General features: G+C 38.0%; 1 protein-coding gene and 1 long non-coding RNA gene across 9 annotated transcripts; both read right to left on the bottom strand.

Annotated features, from left to right (window-relative positions):
• LOC109708506 (protein PALE CRESS, chloroplastic) lies at positions 1,160-22,668 on the bottom strand. 8 transcript variants are annotated; one of them, XM_020230279.1, is made up of 10 exons: positions 22,366-22,667; positions 22,091-22,259; positions 21,652-21,772; positions 19,918-20,146; positions 19,739-19,824; positions 19,026-19,220; positions 6,073-6,159; positions 4,750-4,800; positions 4,452-4,631; positions 1,160-2,141 (listed from the first exon to the last, which is right to left on the bottom strand). In XM_020230279.1, exons 4-10 carry the CDS (start codon positions 20,069-20,071, stop codon positions 1,908-1,910), a joined length of 987 nt encoding a protein of 328 aa, XP_020085868.1. In that variant the 5' UTR covers positions 20,072-20,146; positions 21,652-21,772; positions 22,091-22,259; positions 22,366-22,667; the 3' UTR covers positions 1,160-1,907. The 8 variants fall into 8 exon arrangements, with proteins under 8 accessions (XP_020085868.1, XP_020085867.1, XP_020085869.1 ...); XM_020230278.1 differs by having other exon boundaries at positions 21,652-21,803; positions 22,091-22,667; XM_020230280.1 differs by having other exon boundaries at positions 21,652-21,766; positions 22,091-22,667.
• Positions 11,631-17,059, bottom strand: LOC109708508. Its single transcript, XR_002215763.1, has 3 exons — positions 16,920-17,059; positions 12,419-13,263; positions 11,631-12,339 (listed from the first exon to the last, which is right to left on the bottom strand). It is a non-coding gene; the product is annotated as an uncharacterized LOC109708508 (long non-coding RNA).

Below are 22,668 nucleotides of genomic sequence, written 5' to 3'. Positions count from 1 at the left end.
GGGTTCGATCCGACGGATATTATGTTATCTAATTGGATTAGGATTAATCTCGCTTTCAAATTGGAAAGCTAATTAGAGATAAATCTAATCATATTAGGATAACAAATAATAACCGATTTGGCCTTATCTCTAACGCTATTAGGATTTTGAAATTCCTTATAAATAGACGGGCGATCCCACATGAAACGATGAACGAAAAGAATGGAAAAAGAAAAGAGAATAAGAAAACGAAAGAGAGAAACCACATCCTTCATTAACCTATTATTCTAAGAGGGACTTGAACGGTGGATTTGTGATCGTGCTCGTTTGTAGTTCGATCCATCGCGAGTTTGGAACGTGAGAAGATTTAATCAAGAACGATCAAAGGACACGTAAATCAACCTCGACGATCCGTGCTCATTGAGTTCTAACGCGAATCGCTTCCGCAAAAAGGTACGAACCGAAAACTTCCACTGCGTTCTACAGACGGTATTTGGCTAAACGCATTAAATAATCTAGTTGGTAATACTGAATTTATTTGAGAATGAGATGCATCCCAAAGTACTCATCTCATTCTTTTGAAGGAAGATGGGTATCCTTATATTAATGAATTGAGGTAATTATAATATGTCTAATCTCTTTCTTTTTTTCTCACCCGTAGGCTAGTTGGTATTATTTTTCTTTACACTCTAACCTCATCTCTCTCTAAACTTATCTTTTTCTCTCTAACTTTTAACTCTTTTTTTCTCTCTAAACTAAGCTATTTCTCTCTCTTTTTCTAAAATCTCAACCATCTCATTCTCTCTAACCTCAACTCTATTTCTCTTCCTATTTCTTTAATTATACTCTCTCTTTCTAACCCATATTCTTTCTCTTTTTTTAAAAAAAATGTTAAAATTTTTTATAGTATTATTTAAAATTAATTTTAAAAATAAATAAATTAATTATATATTTTTTATAATCTTAAATAACATGACTAAATAATATGACCGTACGAATCAAATACCGAAATACTACATTCTTAATAATAAAATGAATAAGAATAAAATTCGCAGATATCTTTTTACTCCTACTAATCTTTCGTAGTGCGAACCAAACACGCCCATAAGGTCTGAAGGATTTATCAGCACATTTACAAAAAAAACCGTATAAAAATAAACCCAAAGGAAAGAAAAGAAAAGAGAGAAAACAAACGGACATCTTTGATTTAAAATAGCAAAATACTCCGTCATCTGTGGACCTATAAACTCCCATATGATAAGTATCTATACTAAAAATATTAGCCAAGCTATCTGTGGTTTGCCATTAATGTAGGGCTACATCAGAGAGCCTCAAGAAAATGTGGATGTTGCATTTAAACCATTCCAACAGGCAGCTCAAAGCTTAACCTAACACGAATATCAGAAGTTAGGGAAGTTCGGCACCAAATTTAGCACTCATTGGTCTTCAAACGACTCAACAAATTCCAAGATGCCAAGAGCTTCAAATTCCCTACTGATACAATCTTATATGGCCAGGTTGGCCGACACAGTTTATAAATTACATCGAGAAGTCTTGGCATCTGCAGAAACTTAAATCACATGCATAGGCGGAATAGAATCTTGATGAGAGCATCTGAGCTGGCAACTGGAATAGAATCTTGATAAGAGCGTCTAAACTCTAAACTTAACCACATGAATAGCCAAATTTAACCACGAGTAGAGATCTAGGGTTACAAGCATCAAAGATGATCTAAATTCTTTGAATCCATTTGTAGGCAACATGCAACATGCAACATGCAACATGCTTCTTGAGGTTTTGAATGATTGCCACTGCCTTCCTGTAAGTGCTTCTCTTGAATAACAATAAAAGTGGGAATTGATTCTCTGCACCAGCCATTAAGAGTGGCTTTCACAACAAGAGATTATGATTATGTCAAAATGCTTAGATCACCACTTCAATGAGATAGCCAACTCTAAGAGAGCCTCCACTTGACGGATGGTCTGCTGCTTCTCCTGCTGCTTCAACCGGTTAGCTACAGATTCTGGGTCCAGCCCTTGCTGCTGAGGCTGCATACTGCTTTGCTCAGCTCGGACTTCCTGAAGCAGAGTGTCCACCTCCCTTACAAAGTCAATCCTCAACAGAACATCACCCTCAGGTGGCAGCCCTATGCGCCCTTGATGCTGGTAAATGGCAGAAGGAATAATATCAGTTTTCTTCTTTCTCAAAATATCAAATCATAGAAAGAATGAAAAATACAAAATCAGAGGCGCTGAAAAAAAAAAAAAAAAAAAAAAAAAAAAAAAAAAAAAAAAAACATAGCATGGGAACCTCATCGAGGTGTCAAGTGTTGACAACATAAGTAGGGCCATGACATGATAGAATACTCCGATGCGCATTTGGGTCACTTTAGCATTTGAAACATTAAATCACTTAAAAATCACTATAGCATTTGAAACAGTAAACCACTTAAAAATGAGGAGCCAATGATATGTGAATAACAAATGCTGTGTCCATGAAGCTTGTTTTAAGTTGTCAGATGCTTATCATAAGCAAGAAATACGATAGCATTAAGTTATACCAAGAAAGATGGCACAATATCAAGTTATACGATAGCATTAAGTTATGCGATATCAAGAACAATCAATCCATCACTACGTACCATCCAGCAAAATCTTAAGCAAATATGTGGAGATAAAATGGCTTTCAAAATGCTAACAATACTAGTGCAAGTTCGCACCATCAACTTCACAATCAAGAAAAATGCAGAATATGTACTATGGATATTGATCTCAATCAGAACATTTACCTATATTTCCTAATAATCCAATTTCACGGCCCTCTGAACAAATTTTTTGCAGGTGTTTTTAAATTGGTACCTCTAATTCAGTGTCCAACACAAAATCAGCCCGCATACAGGTAAGTATTGGTGCATCTAATTCAGTACCGATAATCCACCGAGTACCAGACCCTGAACAATTTCCCACAGTGATTTACTATCGGGTTCTGATTTCCCACAGCCAGTACTGGTACTCACCCTCAGTATTGATACCCTGCAGAAGTTCCGCAGAACCCGAGAGTTTAGTTTCCACAAGTTCACAGCTCTGCGGGTCTCGGTAAAATATCAGGTACCTATACCTGACCATCAATACTAGTACTCCACCGCCGTACCCCAATGTCTCCCAGCTAAACTTTCCATTGAGTAATGGTACCCCAAACTTCAGTATTTGGTACGTGCATCAAAACTGCCACTTTGTAGGTTCGAAACTACATTTTCGCATCATTATCGCGTCAAAACCAATCCAACACATCACCAATACCTCTTAAATAGTATCAAATACTATTTCTCACTAGAACTTTGCTAATCTACAAAAGGTCAACGCACTACAAAAATATACGGTGGGTCACTGAAATTCAAAGTACATGCTGATCATCATGACGAACTCACATTACACCAGTCAAAACATGAAAATTTGGTACTTGTACATCGTAGGAGGTCACGAAGCGTTGATTAAGATATGAAATTCTTTAATTATTTACTCTAATGAAGCAAATCAAAAAGCCAAATAAATCAATAAATTCTACTAGTTATTCAAAACATCTAACATCATTATGATTAATTTTGAGTCACTTAGGTAGTCTATAGTTGAGTTTTCATTTGATCATAAAAGTGTAAACGCAGTCTGAATAATTTGATATCAAATAAACTACTGTAGATGTATATGCATGTAATAAAACATTACAATGTCTGTCATCTATCACCTATAAAACTGTCACCAATATATATATATATATATATATATATATATATATATAGAGAGAGAGAGAGAGAGAGAGAGAGAGAGAGAGAGAGAGAGAGTAGGGCTACTATACTATTATGAGTATAGAGCCCTTCGTACTCATAAGTTGTTTTCGATGATGGAGCTTCTGAATCGACGATCCACTCCGTTAAAAATGATTTAGAGAAACTTCCTAGAAAATAAATTTCGTAATTTTTCAAAATCATAATAAAGTTCATCAAGCGGGCATAAAATGAACAGTCGAAATCGAACGACCTCCTAAAAATGGATGATTAGATCCTTCAATTTAAGATCGGAGTTATTGATCTTTATCTAGGTAGTGAATAGAATTTTTTATTAAAAATTCAACCGATTCCGATTCTTTTACACCGTTAAACTAGCAAGTATCCCATACCGGCCATTAAAATTTATCAATTTTGTGACCTTTTGATCGTAAGGTAAATGATATTGAAAAATTATAAAATTTGATTTCTAGAAGTTTTAAATGCTCTAGATAACATTTGACGGCATGGATCGTCGATTCGGAAGCTCTATCATCGAAAACGACTTATGAGTACAAGGGCGATCGTACTCATAAGAGTATAATAGCTGGACTCTATATATATATATATATATATCAACTATAACATATATATAATATATAATATAAACTTAAGTGTTAAAACAGAATTGACTCAATAGCAGGAAGCATACACTTTCCAGGTCAAAACCAGCTGGAAGAAACATACTAAAAGGTTCCTCTCGGGGGAAAATGTCCATCATGTGCTTTCTACAGTCCTTCAGCCACCCTTCATTATCAAATCCGTCATGAAGGTTCAGAAGGTCATTAAGCAATCTCATAGAAGGTGTTGATTCTCTCCTCAGTATTTCCGTCTAGAAGTGTATTTGATCAGGTGAACAATGAGTAAAAGGATTTTAAGAGTCGTAGAAGCAAGCTAGTTGACAGGAATACAATATGGGAACACATAGAACCAAGTATAGAAGATGATACCTCAACCCGCCGGTATAAGAGGTCCAGGCTTCGGATGACATCCTTTTCATCCTAGACAAGGGGAAAAGCAATTAGTAGCATGATTGGAAAACACCGCAAGTAGAAGCATATGACACCCCAATAGTCCCACATCGGATGGGAACGGAGTTGTAATTAGCTATATAAGATATCGTGGACCCTAATAATAATAACTATGCTTAAGCATTTTGGGCTGGTAGTTTGGGCCCCACAAGTTATTATTGCGAGCAGTTCGGATTGTTACAATCAAGAATTTAAGTGTTGTGGCACGGTGTCATATCGGAAATGTCGACACGGTACAGCACGGTGCGTGCCGGACTGTTCCGATGCGTGTCGGTCAAAAAAATATGTGCCGACCTGTAATAGCATGAAATATTTATTTTCTTTAGCAACAAAATATGTCAATTATTTATTATATATTTTTATCAAATCTTTTTAACTTTGTTGAGAAAATTACCTATTAATTTCAAGAATAGAGAGTTTTGAGTTGTGCCATCGGCACGGGGACTGTATCGTGCTAATATCTTGCAGGCACAATACAGCACGGTGGATACGGCCCGTGCCGATGGGCATTTAAATCTTTGGTTACAATGCATATGTTCCCAATAAGACATGTCATCATTGCAATGTTGCTTGCACAAACCTGTACTATCAAGAGATTCACTCAACTTCAGAACAGGCAAAATAAAAAATGCATCAAAGATCTGGCTGGTTGTCCAAAATGCACTTATTCCACACAGTGGTGTTGTATACATTACTAAATTGAAAATTACAAAAAAGACAAATCAACAGAGTCTAGTTGATCCTTCTGTTTCTAGTTGGTATATCCGTGACTGCCCAAGAATTGGTGCGTCAAGCAGCTAGTGAGGGAATTAGTAATATGAACTGCACACTTGAGTATTAATATTTATCAGTATAAGTTGATGACAAATTTTGTTACAAAGAAATAGAGCATAGTGCAGATTCATTATACTTCATATGTACTAAGTTCCAAAAATACGTCCACAGCAAACAATGATGAGGAGAAACCTTCAACTCTCTGCCATAAGAATCACTTAACAGATAGTCTATAATATGCTTTATTAGACTTCTCTCATTTTTTGCCTAGATGCAGAGACTGTTTACATCAAAACTGACCCCAAACTTCAGTAATTTATCCCATCAATCAACAATAATTTAGTCTGACCGACTGACCCCAAGCAAAACCAAATGACAACTCTATCTTACAATGTTCAGTTATCAATATTTCAGTTACATTTTTAGGACTCATCAATAAACAAGAAATTCATCGAAAGCTGCACATACATCACGTTGTGCGAGATCACGCCGATTCCAAATGACCATTAGAACAAGCTCAGTAAGCTCACCCTTCTCAGCAGCCTCTACAATTTTCTGCAAATAAAAAAAGATATATGACATAATCATGGCTGAAAGCAGATTTACTTTGTAAGTTCTGTATGATAATATGGTAGCTTTCCATCAATCTGAAAATAAAAATGGAAAAGTGATTTTAATTTACATCAAGTGTACAAGCTTATTTTTTTCTTGATTGACCTTCAAAGTAGCTACACAGAGATAGTGAAAATCCTAATCTACCTAGATATGGTCTCAATTTAGAAAGACATTAGTCAAGAAAAGAAACAAATTGAAATGTTTTAAATTGTGCTATGCGATATGCAGACAGTCCAACCGCCTACTGCATATGCAGTATGCACGTAGATATTCAGGTCAGCCATTAAAAGCATTGAAAGATACAAATATAATCACAAAGAATATATAATTGTTTCCCCTAAAGTTACAAATAAATAGATGCACTAAAAATTAACTAAAAATGCATTACCAGTAGTATCACTTTTTTGTTTTTTTTACTTAAGCCATCATTCATAATACCTAGTTATCTACGAAATCAGCAAAATTAAATATCTAGGCAAATAGCATGTACCAATTATAAAAGTATATTCCAACAGTTATGACTAAGGTTTCTTCTTCTTCTTTTTTTCCCCTTTGAATGGCTTTGTGTTTGATCTCAGATGGATACTGGAACTGAATATGACTAAAACCCAACCCAATATCTAGTAACAAAATATATGGGCTTGGAAACAATATGTTGCTGCATAAGTGGGCTATGTTGCTGCAAATGCGGACCACCGCATATTAGCCGCCTAGACAATAGGCGGTGTGCTTCAGTAAGCACCACATAGTGGTTGCATACACCACTTTAAAACTATGGCAGATTGATGATTTGCAGAAAATGGAGCAAAATTTTACTGATGTTCATATGATATGTACAAGAACATAAATTCAACGCAATGTGCTTCATTGGCTCTTTAGCATGATTCCGTTGCTGTAGCAGAAACAAATGATAACCTTTAGATTATAATCATTCTTCTTCAAATTTAATATTCCTGTACCAAATGGACTTCCGATGCTACATTCAAGGTGCAATTGCATGATCTTAAATTGTAGCCAAGAAGGTCAGAACTATTAATAGCCAAGTGGACATATGACTTTCATCGCAAGCCCACATCTTGTGTATTAGTAATTAAATTTTTTTAAATGCTACATTATACCAGTTTAATTTACTGCCTCAAACTTTAACTTACGCATAAAAAATTTTGATATTCACAACAAAATAACAAATTAATAACATTATTGAACCAAGGAAACACCAAATAACAAATTTATTATTATAGAGCAATTCACCATGACACTCAATGCTAACATACCTATCTAATAAGCCCACATCATGTATTAGTTATTAAATTTTTCTAAATGGTAAACTATATCAAATCTAATATATTGTTTCGAACTTTTATCAGTCCCTAAAATTTTGATTTATCGGTTCAAAATAACGTATTAATTGGATTATTGAATCCATGGAACTCCTAATTGTAGAACGCAGCAGAAGTATTAGTTCATACCTTTTTCGGAAGCGATTCGCGTTACAACTCGATAAGCCCGGATCGTCGAGGTTGATTCACGTGTCCTTTGATCGTCCTTGATTAAATCTTCTCACGTTCCAAACTTGCAATGGATCGAACTACAAACGAGCACGATCACAAATCCACCATTCAAGTCCCTCTTAGAATAATAGGTTGATAGAGGATGTGGTTTCTCTCTTTCGTTTTTTTATTCTCTTTTCTTTTTCCGTTCTTGTACCTTTTGTTATGTAGGATCGCCCGCATATTTATAAGGGATTCCAAAATCCTAATAGCGTTAGAGATAAGGCCAAATTAGTTATTAATTGTTATCCTAATATGACTAGGATTTATCTCTAACTAGCTTTCCAATTTGAAAGCGAGATTAATTCCAATCCAATTAAATAACATAATATCCGTCGGATCGAACCCGCTTATGGGCATACCCGATTCGATTTAACCGAATGCCAACATCTCCCACTCGCACATAATGGGATCGATGCCATCGTAACCACTTCCTCAACATCACACCACTATTAATTATATTCATACAGGAAAATGAACAGTGCGACCGCCGAGTCAACCTGCATTTTGGGAGCTCTATACTAGAAACCGCATACAGCCAGCATAGAGAAATCAACCCTCAAAAAGGAAAAAATATTAGACTCGTGATGCCCTAGACCATTGAATTACATCAGGTTCAGCATCTCTAATCCCTCAAAGAGCCATGTTAACCGCAATTGCGCACATTATGACACTATACTCATGATTGTTTCGCTATACTGAAGCGACACAATCTATCGACAATGAATCAAAGTGTCTGAATGTAATTCAACTAGTCTTCCTTGAGCCCTCATGCCACTGAGTTGAGAACTGATTGCTTTCCCCGCAATGCCCCGTAAAGCCGCATCACTCATAGCCGTAGGAAACATGCCAAAGTAGCAATATCAATTCTTTCACTTAATGACATAGTCAAAAGTCACTAAGGGCATCTAACATATATATATAAGACATCGTCTCAAAACAATGCCCGTAAGAACTCACACGATGAGGAAGCAGGGACCCATTCACTCATCTTCTCTATTTAGTCATCCAGCACATGTAGTATGAAATACATGCTATGACAGAGAATCCCAATAAGCATACGTCTTTCTCAATGTCATACGAATCTTAGCTCAGTCACTCCCGGAGTGTCTAGCCTGAGTTCTCCATTTGCTCACTATCTCAAGCGTCAAACGGTGATCTCACATCCGGCTCTTAATATACAGGCCATACGAATCGTGGGACTATTCGTATACGGTCTCATTAATGACCTCATCTTGGTGCCAACCAAGGCGGCTTCTATTAATGCCTCAATTTTCGCTCGCTCTCTACAGCGCCGAAAAGAATGATTGCCCGTGCGAGAGGGCCAATCAGCCTGTGACATACTATCAATCAGTTTAATAACAATGCACGTGTACTAATTTTGCCAAATATCTTTGCCAAAATAATAATTTGTAATTAAATAACCAAGAAATTACAAATATAATCGACCGTCTACACAATCAAATCCTACGGAGTCCAAAAGCTTTAACATGAGCCAAAAAAGATTCTCTAACAATAGGCTTAGTCAAAGGATCTGCCACCATACGACTCGTAGAGATGTGTTCCAGGATTATTTCCTTCTGCGCCACTGCCTCACGAACAAAGTGATACTTTAAGTCGATGTGCTATCTTGCCATGATATTTCGGGTCCTTCGTGTATGCAATCGCTGCCATACTGTCACAATAGATCGTCACAGGAACGGAAGTACAAGCGACAATCCCAATATCTCGAAGGAACCTTCTCAACCAGATAGCCTCCTGGGCTGCTGCAGAACACGCCACGAACTCCACCTCCATGGTGGAAAGAGCTATGCAGATCTGTTTCTTACTACTCCAAGTTATGGCGCCATTGCCAAGTAAGAATACATATCCTGAGGTCAACTTACGCTCATCTAGGTCACCAGCCATTCCAGCATCGCTATAACCGATGAGACGTAAATCCATATCTTGATAGCACAGCACATAAATTATCGTACCTCTAAGGTAACGAAGTATTCTTTTAACAGCCTTCCAGTGGTTCAATCCCGGATTGGACTGAAAACGGCTAACCAGGCCCACGGCATAGCATATATCAGGCCGAGTACACATCAGGCTAACCAGGCCCACGGCTAACCAGGCCCACGGCATAGCATACATCAGGCTTTCGACCGCATTAGCACATAGGATCCGGTTCAGCTTATCCTTCTCTTCAGAAGTTTTAGGGCACTGTTTAAGGTTCAAACTCTCACCTTTAACAATAGGAGTGTCAATGGGATTGCAATTGTGCATCTGAAATCGTTCTAAATCTTTTCTTAGGTAAGTCTCTTGAGACAGACCTAAAAGTTTCTTTGAACGATCTCGTAGGATCTTAACTCCGAGCACATAATTCGCTTCACCCATGTCCTTCATTTCAAAATTAGAGGACAGCCACGTCTGAGTGGCGACAATCATCTCCTTATTATTCCCGGCCAATAAGATGTCATCCACATATAAAGAAAGGATAAGAAAAAATCCTTTGGACCGTTTAACATACACACAGTGATCTTCTTCAATCATCGTAAACCCATCTTCAGTGATGGCTCGATGAAATCGAATATACCACTGTCTGGAGGACTGCTTCAATCCATAAATGGATCGTCGGAGCTTACAAACTTTATGCTCCTCACCCTTTACAGCGAAGCCAGTAGGCTGATCCATATAGATCTCCTCATCCAGTTCTCCATTGAGAAATGCAGTTTTAACGTCCATTTGGTAAAGATCCAAATCCAAATATGTGACAATGGCCAAGATCAGACGGATCGAAGCAAACCTTACAACAGGAGAAAAAGTTTCTTCGTAATCAACGCCTTCTCGTTGGGTAAAACCCTTTGCTACTAGGCGAGCCTTGTACCTATCGATAGAACCGTCTGCCTTGCGCTTAATCTTGAGAACCCATTTATTCCCAATTGTTTTGCGCCCTTGTGGCAAGTCAACCAAGTCCCAGACATGATTTGACTTCATCGATTCTATTTCCTCCATCATTGCATCCATCCATTCCTTATGAGTAGGTAATGAGAGAGCCTCTTGGAAGGATCTAGGCTCATCATCATCATGTGCAGCAACCATGAAAGCTTCCCCCTCAATCTCAAAACGACGACGGGGAATGCCTACACGTGCGCTCCTACGAAGTTGAGGCTCCACATCTAAAGGTAAGTCGCTCCCACTATCCCCAGGAGGTATCGGAGTCGCCTCCTCTGCCTCAACTGAGCGAATAGAAGCGCCAATGTCAGAGTCATCCATCTCATGGAACTCAGTTTCATTTCGAACCTCACTTCTATAAGGAAAATCCTCCTCGAGGAATTCAACATCTCGTGACTCAATCTCAGTCAAACTTCCATCAGGCTGCTTTCCGATGAACACGTATCCCTTAGAGTGTTCAGAGTATCTTATAAAGATACACTTTCTCCCTCTAGGACCCAACTTTCCATCCTTGTGAGAAGTATTGTGTACATAAGCTGCCGAACCCCAAGGACGCAGGAGCTCCAAATTTGGTTTCCTGCCTGTCCATAATTCATAAGGGGTGGAAGGTACTGTTTTGGAGGGTACACGATTAAGAATGTAGGCAGCAGTTAACAATGCGTCTCCCCAAAAGGAGACAGGCAAATTTGCTTGCGCCATCATTGACCTAACCATGTCAAGCAAGGTGCGATTTCTTCTCTCCGCTACACCATTTTGCTGCGGAGTGCCAGGAATTGTCAGCTGTCTGATTATTCCCTTTTCATCACACAATTCCTTAAATTGTTCAGATAGATACTCGCGGCCTCGATCAGTTCTTAAGCATTTAATTTTCATATCTAACTGATTCTCAACCTCATTAATATAACGTCTAAAACAATCCAATGCTTCAGACTTATGGGAGATCAGATAAACATGACCGAAGCGCGTATGGTCATCTATAAATGTGATGAAGTAAAAAGCACCATGTCTTGCCCTCACACTCATTGGGCCACAAATGTCGGAATGGATTAATTGTAAAGGAAATTCTGCCCTTGAAGCTTTATTAAATGGTTTTCGGGTCGCTTTTCCCGCTAAACAATGTTCACAAGTGGGTAGGTCGACTTTAGTGAGCGAGCTCAATAACCCGTCTCTAACTAATCTAGTCATTCTATCCTGCCCAATATGACCAAGACGTGCATGCCATTTAATTGAAATATTGTGATCATTCTCAACAGAAGATAGCAGGGAAAAAGAATCACTATTATTAATATTATAATCAATGTCCAAAACCATAAAACCATTTGACATAAAACCACTCCCATAATAAATAGTTCCAAGATGAATCTTAACTACATCACTCTCAAAACGAAAAGAAAAGCCTAACTGTAGCATAGCAAGAATAGAAAACAAGTTTCGCCGAATTCCTGGAGCATAAAGTACATCATGTAGATATAAAGTTCGACCACCTTGCATGATCAACTTGTATGTGCCAACGCCTAACACATCGACACTTGAATCGTTCCCTATGTATATACTCTTCTGCTCCCAGCAGGCACACGACGGTACTCGACGAATCCCCTCCGATCCCTCGCTACGTGGTCTGTTGCTCCTGAGTCTACAATCCACACAGAGAGTGATTCAGCAACAAACGTGTTAGAAGAAACAAAAAAGCGAGAATCGGGATAGAGATGTACCTTCTTCGGCTCAGTGCAATCACGAGCGAAGTGTCGCAGCTGATTACAGTTGAAACAAGTCATCTTTGACTTGTTCTTCTTGCCACCTCGTTTGCTTCTCTTTCTTTTAGTGTTCTTCGCATTCTTAGGCGCGGATCCGCTACGATTTTGAGCCCCAGTAGTCCTCTTTCACTTGAACCCAGATGTCCTACGAAAGTTTGACTCAGTAGCATTGGCAGTTGGAGTTTTAACAGCCTTAGGTGCTCCTCCTCCAACTCCAAATGCCGCGCAACATCCTCAAAAGTTTTGATATTGTCATTATGGGTCAAATTTACTCGCATATGTTCTCACGAATTGGGAAGAGAGCGAATCATAGCTTGGATCTGCTGCTCATCAGTCAAGGTGCAGCCAGCCGACTTTAACTCGCGAATCATGTTTGATATTGTTCTAACGTGCTGTTTCATAGTCTGATCGGCACGCTTTTTATAACTGTCAAACCGCATAGTCAGACTGCGCAACCTTGTGGCCGAAGTTACACCAAATTTTGCTTTGAGAGCCTCCCACATGTCATACGCAGTCGGATACTGCTCACACCCGCACAAGAGATCATTCTGCATACTATTCAGCAACGTGATGCGAGCAATGCAATCCTTTTTTAGCCAATTATTATAGGCTTCCATATCTCAGCGAGCCTGGGCACTAGTGCCCTCTGTGGGTAGGTCCATTTTATTACTCAAGTTTTCCAGAACCTCTTGCTCAGCGAGAACATATTGAATTTTACGGTGCCAAATATCATAATTGTCACCATCCAATTTCTCGCCCTTGTTTAAATCCGCAACAATTTGTTTGGAAGCCGTTAAATCTCACTTTGTTCATGCAATGCGCAGAAAAGAATATTTTAAAATTAGTACACGATACATATATTCAATTTTGCCGCATCTCTAATTAAATAAATTAAAAATTAGACCATAGATGCGTAAAGAAAAATTTCGCTATGCTCATAATCACATCACACACCATATGTCAAAAAAATTTTTAATTATTTAATTAAGATGCACAAAATATTTGAGAGTAAAAGCATATAAATTTACTCTACCAAAATTAAAAATCCCACTAACAAGGCATGCATAAAAATATTATGCCTAACGATTTTATCCACATATCATAGAAAAGCATTATAATATGCTAATATGTCACAAAAGTATATTGAATCATTGATTATGCATAACATATTAATCATCGAATGCGCTTTTAAAAAAAATTATTTAAAAGAAAAAAATGCAGAAAAAAAAATGAAGAAAAAAAAAATCCTGCTGGCCCCTGCGGGCTGCGGCCCCGCTGGTGGCCCGGCCTCTGCGCGGCCTACGCGGTCTCCCACTCGCACATAACGGGATCGATGCCATCGTACACTTCCTCAACATCCAAACGATTAATTTATTACCAGGAAAATGAACAGTGCGACCTGCCGAGTCAACCTGCATTTTGGGCTTCTATACTGAAACCGGCAATCGGCCAGGTAGAGACATCAACTCAAAAAGGAAAAAATATTAGACCTGATGCCGCTAGACCATTGAATTAATAGGTTAGCATCTCTAGATCTCAACAGCCATGCGTAACGCAATTGCGCACATTATGACACTTTATACTCATGATTGTTCGTTATACTGAGCGACACAATTATCGACAATGATCAATGTGTCTGAATGTTAATTCAACTAGTTTTTGAGGCCTATTGCCTGAGTGCATAACTATCTTTCCCCAATGCCCGTAAAGCGCATCACTTCATAGCGTAGGAGAAGCCAAAGTAGCAATATAATTTTTCACTTAATGACATAGTAAATCACTTAAGGGCATATAACATATATAAGACATGTCTAAAACAATGCCGTAGAACTACCGAATGATGAGCGAGGATCCATTCATCATTTCTCTATTTATCGCCCCGCAAAATGTAGTATGAAATACACTGCTTATGACAGGAGAGTCCCATAGCATACGTATGTTCTAATGTATAGGTCTTGTCAGACACTCCGGAGTGTCTCAGCCTGAGTCTTATTTGTCACTATCTCAAGCGTCAACGGTGATCTCACAGTCGCGCTCTTAATATCAGGCATACGAATCGTGGGATATTCGTATTACGGTCTATTAATACTCTCATCTTGGTCAACAAGGCGCTTCATTAGATGCTCAATTTTCGCTCGCTTCTACAGCGCGAAAAGAATATTATTGCCGTGCGGAGGGCATCAGCTACATGTGGAATACTATCAATCAGATTTAATAACAATAGCACGTGTACTAATTTGCAAATATTCGGTTGCCAAAAAATAAGTTGTAATTAATATAACAATAAATTACAAAATAATCGAATGTCTACACAATCAAATCTTATTGAATCCAAAAGCTTTAAACATGAGCAAAAAGATTCAATCATAACAATAGGCTAATAAGTAAAAAGGATCTAGCCACCGATGCGACTCGTAGAGATGTGTGCCAAGATTATATTCCTTCTGCGCCCTTGCTCCCAACGAATCAAAGTTGATACTTTAAGTCGATTGTGCTATTCTTGCCATTGATATTTCGGGTCCGTGTCGTGTTATGCAATGCTGCCATACGTTCACAATAGAATCGTACAGAAACGGGAGTACAAGCGACAATTCCAATATCTCGAAGGAACCTTCTCAACAGAATAAGCTCCTGGGCCTGTGCAGGAACACGCCACGAACGTCCGCCTCCATGGTGGAAAAGGCTATGCGAGTTGGTTTTTACTACTCAAGTTGATGGCGCCATTGCGAGAGTAAGATACATATCCTGAGGTCAACTTACGTTCATCTTAGGTCACAGCGCCATAACAGTATCGCCTATAACGATAAGACGTAATCCGTACCTTGATAGCCACAGCACAATTAATTATCGTACCTCTTAAGGTAAGAGTATTCTTTTAACGCCTTACATTGGTCAATCCCGGATTGGACTGGAAAATGGCTAACAGGCCACGGATAGATATATAGCGGTACAATATTGCATAATCAGGCTTTCTGACGCATTTGCACATAGGATACAGGTTATTTATACTTCTCTTCAGAAGTTTTGGGCACTGTTTAGGGTCAAACTCTCACCTTAACAATAGGCAGTGTAATGGAGATTGAATTGTACATCTGAAATCGTTCTAAATTTTTCTTAGTAAGTCTCTTGAGAAGACTAAAAAGTTTTTTTGAACGATCTAGTAGGATCTAACTCCGAGCATATTATTCGACTTCACCATGGTCCTTTCATCTCAAAATTAGAGGACAGCCACGTTAGAGTGGCGACAATCATCTCTTAATTACGGCAAATAGGATGTCCAAATCAACATATGTGTAAGAAAAGGATTAAAAAATTTCCTTTTGGACAGTTTAACATACACACAGTGATTTCTTTAATCATCGTACACATCTTCAGTGATTGGTTCGTGAAATCGAATCATACACTGTTAGGGACTGCTTCAATCCATAAATGGATCGTCAGGAGATTACAAACTTTATATGCCTCACTACCTTTACAGAGAAGCCAGCAGGCTGATCCATATATGATTTCCTTATCCAGTCTATTGAGAATGCAAGTTTACGTCATTTGTAAAGTTCCAAATGCCAAATAGCGACATGGCCCAAGATTAGGCGGGATCAAGCAAAGCCTCACGACAGTGAGAGAAGGTTTCTCGTAATAACGCCATTCTGTTGGGTAAAAACCTTTTGTTACCAGCGAGCCTGCTGTACTATCAATAGAACATCTCTTGCCGCTATCTGAGAACCCATTTATTCACGATTGTTTGCGCCCTTGGTGGCATGTCAACCAAGTACTCATACATGATTTTGACGTTCATCGCATTCTATTTCCTTATCATTTATCCAACACCATTTTGTTATAGTAGTATATGAGAGCAGCCTATTTGAAAGATCTCAGGGCTCATCATCGTATGTGCAGAACCATTGAAAGCATCACCTCAATTCTACAAAACGACACGTGGGAAGCAGTGGCCGTCAATTACGAAGTTGAGGCTCCTTATTAAAGGAAGTTCGGATCCACTATTTCCCAGGAGGTATCGGAGTGGCCTCCTCTCCCTCGATGACGAATAGAAGCGCCAATGTCGAGCCATCTCATCTCATTGGAACACAATTTCATTCGAACCTACTTCTTAAGGAAAATCTCTCGAGGAATTTAACATCTCGTGACTAATCTCGTCAAATTCATCTGGCTGCTTTCGTTGAACACATATCCTTAGATGTGTTCAGAGGTATCTTATAAGATACACTTCCTTTTTTACGGACCACTTTCCATGATTATGAGAAGTGTTGTGTACTAAGCTGCCGAACCCAAGGGCGCAGGTTGTCCAAATTTGGTTTCCTGCTGTCCATAATTATAACGAGTGGAAGATTACTATTTTTGGGGAGTAACGATTAGATGTAGGGGCAGACCTTAACAAATGCGTCTGTCCAAAAGGAGACAGGGCAAATTTTGCGTTGCGGCCGGAAGTATTAGTTCGTACCTTTTTCGAAAGCGATTCGCGTTACAACTCAATGAGCCCGGATCGTCGAGGTTGATTCACGTGTCCTTTGATCGTCCTTGATTAAATCTTCTCACGTTCCAAACTCGCGATGGATCGAACTACAAACGAGCACGATCACAAATCCACCGTTCAAGTCCCTCTTAGAATAATAGGTTAATGGAGGATGTGGTTTCTCTCTTTCGTTTTCTTATTCTCTTTTCTTTTTCTTTTCTTGTACCTTTTGTTATGTGGGATCGCCCGCATATTTATAAGAAATTCCAAAATCCTAATAGCGTTAGAGATAAGGCCAAATCGGTTATTAATTGTTATCCTAATATAATTAGGATTTATCTCTAACTAGCTTTCCAATTTGAAAGCGAGATTAATTCCAATCCAATTAGATAACATAATATCCATCGGATCGAACCCGCTTATGGGCGTACCCGATTCGATTTAACCGAATGCCAACACTAATAATAAATTCATTCATATACTTAATCAAAATGTAAAAAAAAAAAAAAAAAAAAAAAAAAAAAAAAAAAAACTATCATGTCTTATCAATTCACCATGATGCTTATAAAGTGGTAATAAATATAGTTCGAATAAGCTGGTGTGACACCCCAATAATCCCCACATCGGATGGGATTGGGGTTATCATTGGGTTTATAAGAGACTTAGACACTAGTAATAATAACTGAGCTTAAGCATTTTGGGCCAGTGATTGGGCCCAACGAGTTATTGTTGCTAGTGGGCTGACCCCAGCCCACTAGCAACAATAACTCGTTAATCACCGGCCCAAAATGCTTAAGCCCAGTTATTATTACTAGTGTCTAAGTCTCTTATAAACCCAATGACAACCCCATTCCCATCCGATGTGGGGATTATTGGGGTGTCATCTTAACCCGGCTTAAGCATTTTGGGTGGTGGCAAGGCCCAAGAGGTTAAGAGAGTTAAGCGTGCTAGGATGGGAGTAGTCCTAGGATGCGTGAACCCTTGGAAAGCTGGGGCGTCACAGTTGGCTATAATGTGTTTTAATAATTAAAATGTATGTTAAATTCCCAATGTTTCTGTAATTACTGTTACTGTAAATAAGGGATGATATTTCATACTACAAATATGATCCTGAATATGAATTTCAGGCCTGTGTATTGAGGTTGTCTCATGTAAGTTATAGTTTTGACTTTTGAGATTATAACATCAACTCTCGGAATTAATAGTTGATTGTTTTTTCGATAATATTATTACTCTACCAAACTTAGTACCATAAAATGTCATTTTAATGAGAATATAACTAAATGCTGTCTATAAACAGTATACAATTTTACCAATATATAATTATCTAAACATTTTGTTAAGTTAAACTGATATAACATTGTGTTGATATTGCAGCAAACTAAAGGTTAACATCAAATACATGTGCAAGTTTGGGGACTTGATTCAAGTAAAGCTTAACTTCATGGACCACAATGAACAAACCATGAAAGTTCGAAGGGACCAAATCGAGATCTAACCCTTTTATTTTGAGCACTTGAAAGTTGTGACGCTACGAGTTCAACTGTTTCGAAGCAATTGGAGATAGCATGCCAAGCAAATGATTGAATAGGACTATTTTGCAAAGAGCCTTGCCCAATGTTGGACATAACTATTTACTGTTATCATATGAAATCTTCATGAATTTGCAGGTCACCTTTGAGCAAGAATCAGCATTTCCTTTGAGAATGGTTTGAAGAAAGTAATATTGTAATAATCAACTTAAACGCAAAAATAACATAAATTCTGACAGCACATGAAATCAATCTCAATAATGATTGACAGTTTAAAAGTGCTCTTCACAACTGATTGTTTTCACAGTGGACTTAACAGATATAAAAAAAATAAAACGAGAATCAGATAATGATAAAAGCATGATAGAAGACTTTCAATACTTTGGACATACATAAATGCACAGAGGATCAAATGACACTAAACTGCAGATGCAGGAATCTATCAGGGAACCCATCTATTTTGGTCATTTATTTTGGTGATCTACTTTGCTGGTAGTCTTGTATCCTATCTTAATTAAAAGAGCATGAGAACATTCAATGACAACTTGTTTAGCCAGCATACCTCCTCAATTTCTTCACCAGATCTTATGAAACTTGAAACCAATATCCTCGCTTTGTGAACTTCCTCCTCAGGGTATCCTTTCAAGCGTGTCCCTATTTCTCTATATTCATTTGTCCTTCTCTCCTCTTCTTTTTCTTCCTTTTGGCGATATGCATGCCACTCCTTGGTTTTCTCTCGTTGTCGTGTTTGCCACTCCTAGAGTCCAAGGTTAGCAAAAACTACATATAGGATGGATAAAATTTACATAAAGCAATTCTATTGTCAATTAAAACCAGCCCAATAAATTTGAAAACAAGTAAAAATTGAGCTTAGAAAAACGAGAAAAACAAAAGCAGTACCAAATGACGTCTTAAACTGCATGAAAATAGAGATCGGAGGGGAACTGAGCCAGCAGCAATTACGTTTTGGAATTCTTACAGGGGAAAGAGTCACGGTGGTGGGACTGAAATACTCAAATTAGTTTCAACATTTAACAAATCATTAATTCATCCAACATAGCAAACGCTATTGAAAGAGAAAATTAGTTGAGAGTGATATGAGAAAGGACTGCAAAGAATCAAACAAGAATCACCAAACTATATGACAAAATGCCAACAAGAAGAAAGAGAAAGAACATACAAAATGCTAATGCTTATTTATTTCACCGACGCTACAAAATTTAGAAAAAGATAAAGAACAAGACAATAAAAAAAATGATGCAGGGTGAGGCGTACATCATCGTAGAACTCTTGTGGGAGCCAACTACTGCACTTATTCTCTCCAGTGATATACTCTTCCTTGCTGTTGCGCATAGCCGTAACTGATTAAAAAAAAAGTCCAATCAATTAAGCTAGTGGCAGCCTATAAGAGGAGTAACAGAGGAAATGGGTTTGGAGAAGAAATAATAAGGAACCTCGTAGTGGGAGGGGGTGAGACAATCCAAAAATTTTGAGACGACGCTGAGGAAATGATGGAATAAGATTCTGGAAATGTCTGGGGTTTAAATCGGACGACGAAGGCGACTGGAGGAACAGCGTGGGCAGGGCGCAGGCGATTTTAGCTGCCATCTTCTAATGTAGAAGCAGAAAGTGGGAGGGGGCAAAGTTGAAGTGATGAGCATGCATCGATGAGCTTCCAGGGCGCTAGTTTGGAGTGGCAAACAGGCAGGTAGGGTATTTTTGAGAGAAATTCCCATACATCCATAAATTCTATAATATATAAAATTTCTATAATATATAAGATCTATAATCTATCTATAATCTATCATCTATAATCTATAATTATCTACAAATCACAACAATTTACAAGTAAACACAGCAATATAAAATCCATTACTATATAACACATTGTCCAAATAAAAAAATTACAACACAACAATTTAAAATATATTTTAAAATAAAAAACATTAACAACAAAGAGTAGGCAGAAAGAAACCAATATACAGCAAATCACAACATAATAATTCAAAATCCATCAAAATTTAACACATTGGCTAAATGAAAGTTACAACATAATAAAATTTAACACATCCTAGTTTAACACATTGAAAAGTAAGAATCACTGTCTTGCACAACATATTGAACTATGTGCGCTCAACCATCTTAAATGGATATTTATGAACTATAACCATCTTAGCCATTATTTCTCGAATTTTAAAGGTGTCGTCAAATGCAATAGAGCAAACGTAGACGTGGAAATTCTACCCCACTATCTAGAGCTTCACTTAGTATAAACTTGATTAAAACTTTATCTTTAGACTGATTTTTCAGGTACAAACACTCATTCATATGACTTTTTAGTTGTGTGTGGTGCCTGTCTTTGGTTTTGAATACTTCTTTTCACAATATTTGCATCTGACCTTTTTCACTAAGACTTCATTCTCAAGAACTTCTACTTCCTTAAAACACTCCCAAGCCTAAAAAAAAAAAATTACAACTTTTCTTTCCTTCTAGTTCATTTTCAATCTCTTCCACATCATTTTTATCAATTGTTTCATCTTCTCTTGAGTATCACATAGTTCATTAGCGCCAGCAACAAATGCTGATTGTTGAGATGAATAAGGATGTGACAAACTCGGAGAAGACATAACTTTAAAAAACGTATATAAAGAGACAAATAAGTACACACTAAAGAACAATAATATGAAAAAAATAAATAAATAAATAAATGTGATTCATTCGAGAAATGGCAACTGTGTACATGCTGAAAGTTAACAAAGAAAGAAAGTTCAATTGCCATGTGATTTATTAAAATAGGGAACTATTTATTGGCCAAGTGATTAATTCAAATAGGGAACAACTTATGGTAGACTTCTTATATTCCAAATGTACTTGTGCATAACATGTGAATCTATGAGCATTCAAGGAAAACATTGAATGAAAACATACAGCTACTATATATGATCAAACATTCAAAACTGAAAACTCCTATTCATACAGCTACTATATATGATCAAATTCAATGAAAACATGTGAATTTACATGCTACATATTCAATAATGATGAATTTGACCTAAATCTAAAAAGTGAAGAGCATACAACAAATACCTTTAGTATAAGAGGTAGTACACGCATGGGTCTAGAATTTTATGATTTCCGCATCGAATTAATCCAAATTGCAACTTAATAAGTCCTCTAAGTAAACTTACAGATTCGTGTCTGCCTTTCTTCAAGTTGTCTCTTTGTTCAACTTAATATGTCTTCAGGTTCTTTGAATGTCTTTCTACTGCTGGAAAGATCAGATTCCAGCTTGTTGTAAGTGATCTTCAACTTCAAAGAAATGCAGAACAATAAATACAACCTTTAAAATGGAAAAGAGATATCAATGTTCAAATTAGAAAATTTTGAAAATAATAATAATAAACCAGAAGAACATAAAAAGAAAAGAAAAGAAAAGCTATCAGTGAATGAACATACACAATCTATTTTGTACCTTGCGAAATTTAAATTAAGTAGTGGAGTAATCAGAATTAAATAATACATCATAAACTAAACTAATAGATATATGAGTAGCAACAGCGATCAAATGCTGTCAAAGGACATACTAGAAATGCATATTGAGCACAACATAAATAAAGCTAAACTCACGAACTGCCGAGCTCGGGGGCAGAAGGAGGAGGCGCCGAGCTCGAAGGAGAGGACGATGCGCGGAGGGGGCGAACTTTCAGTGGTGGATGTGGCAACGGAGGCGCCGCTCGCCTCGTTCGAAGCAGTCCTTGGCGAATTCCCACCGATCCGGCACGATCTACATAAACCCCTGTCAGAAAATCACATTAGATCCTAATTAGAAGACGGAAAACGAGATTGAGGCCTCCGAAATCGATCGATCGTCGAAGCTACAGAAGTTGTTGTTTTTGAAATACTAAGGGCGGAGGCCGCCGGCGAGCTCGACGAGGAACCACACGATGCAGGTAGGGAGGCCAAGAGAGTCGAGTTATCAACGGCGTGGTTTTCCACGAGCGGCGGCGGTGGGGAGGCGGAGAGAGACGAGTTGGAGCGGCGGAGCTGTGCCTGTGGTGTTGTGTTGAGACCTCGAGGGAGGCTGCGCTGGCGGGAGGAATTAGAGATAAGAAGGGCTAAAATGGGCAAAATTTTCTGGGCATCGTGCCCGTAGAAAGTAATTTGGGGATACGGCGGCTCGGACGCCTCGGATGGGCGCCGCGCAA

This window comes from Ananas comosus, linkage group 4 (assembly GCF_001540865.1).
Source record: "Ananas comosus cultivar F153 linkage group 4, ASM154086v1, whole genome shotgun sequence".
NCBI classification, from domain to species: Eukaryota; Viridiplantae; Streptophyta; class Magnoliopsida; order Poales; family Bromeliaceae; genus Ananas; species Ananas comosus.
This window is presented reverse-complemented; position numbering and strand designations above follow the sequence as displayed.

Bases quoted from the DNA above. Each gene is read 5' to 3' on its own strand.
- LOC109708506 (XM_020230278.1), bottom strand. From the start codon at position 20,071: ATGGCAGCTAAAATCGCCTGCGCCCTGCCCACGCTGTTCCTCCAGTCG. The intron at 19,825-19,917 runs GTTCCTTATTAT...TTTTTTAATCAG, and splicing joins TCACCCCCTCCCACTACGAG to TTACGGCTATGCGCAACAGC. The intron at 6,160-19,025 runs GTATGCTGGCTA...TTTTATTTGCAG, and splicing joins CTGGTGAAGAAATTGAGGAG to AAAATTGTAGAGGCTGCTGA.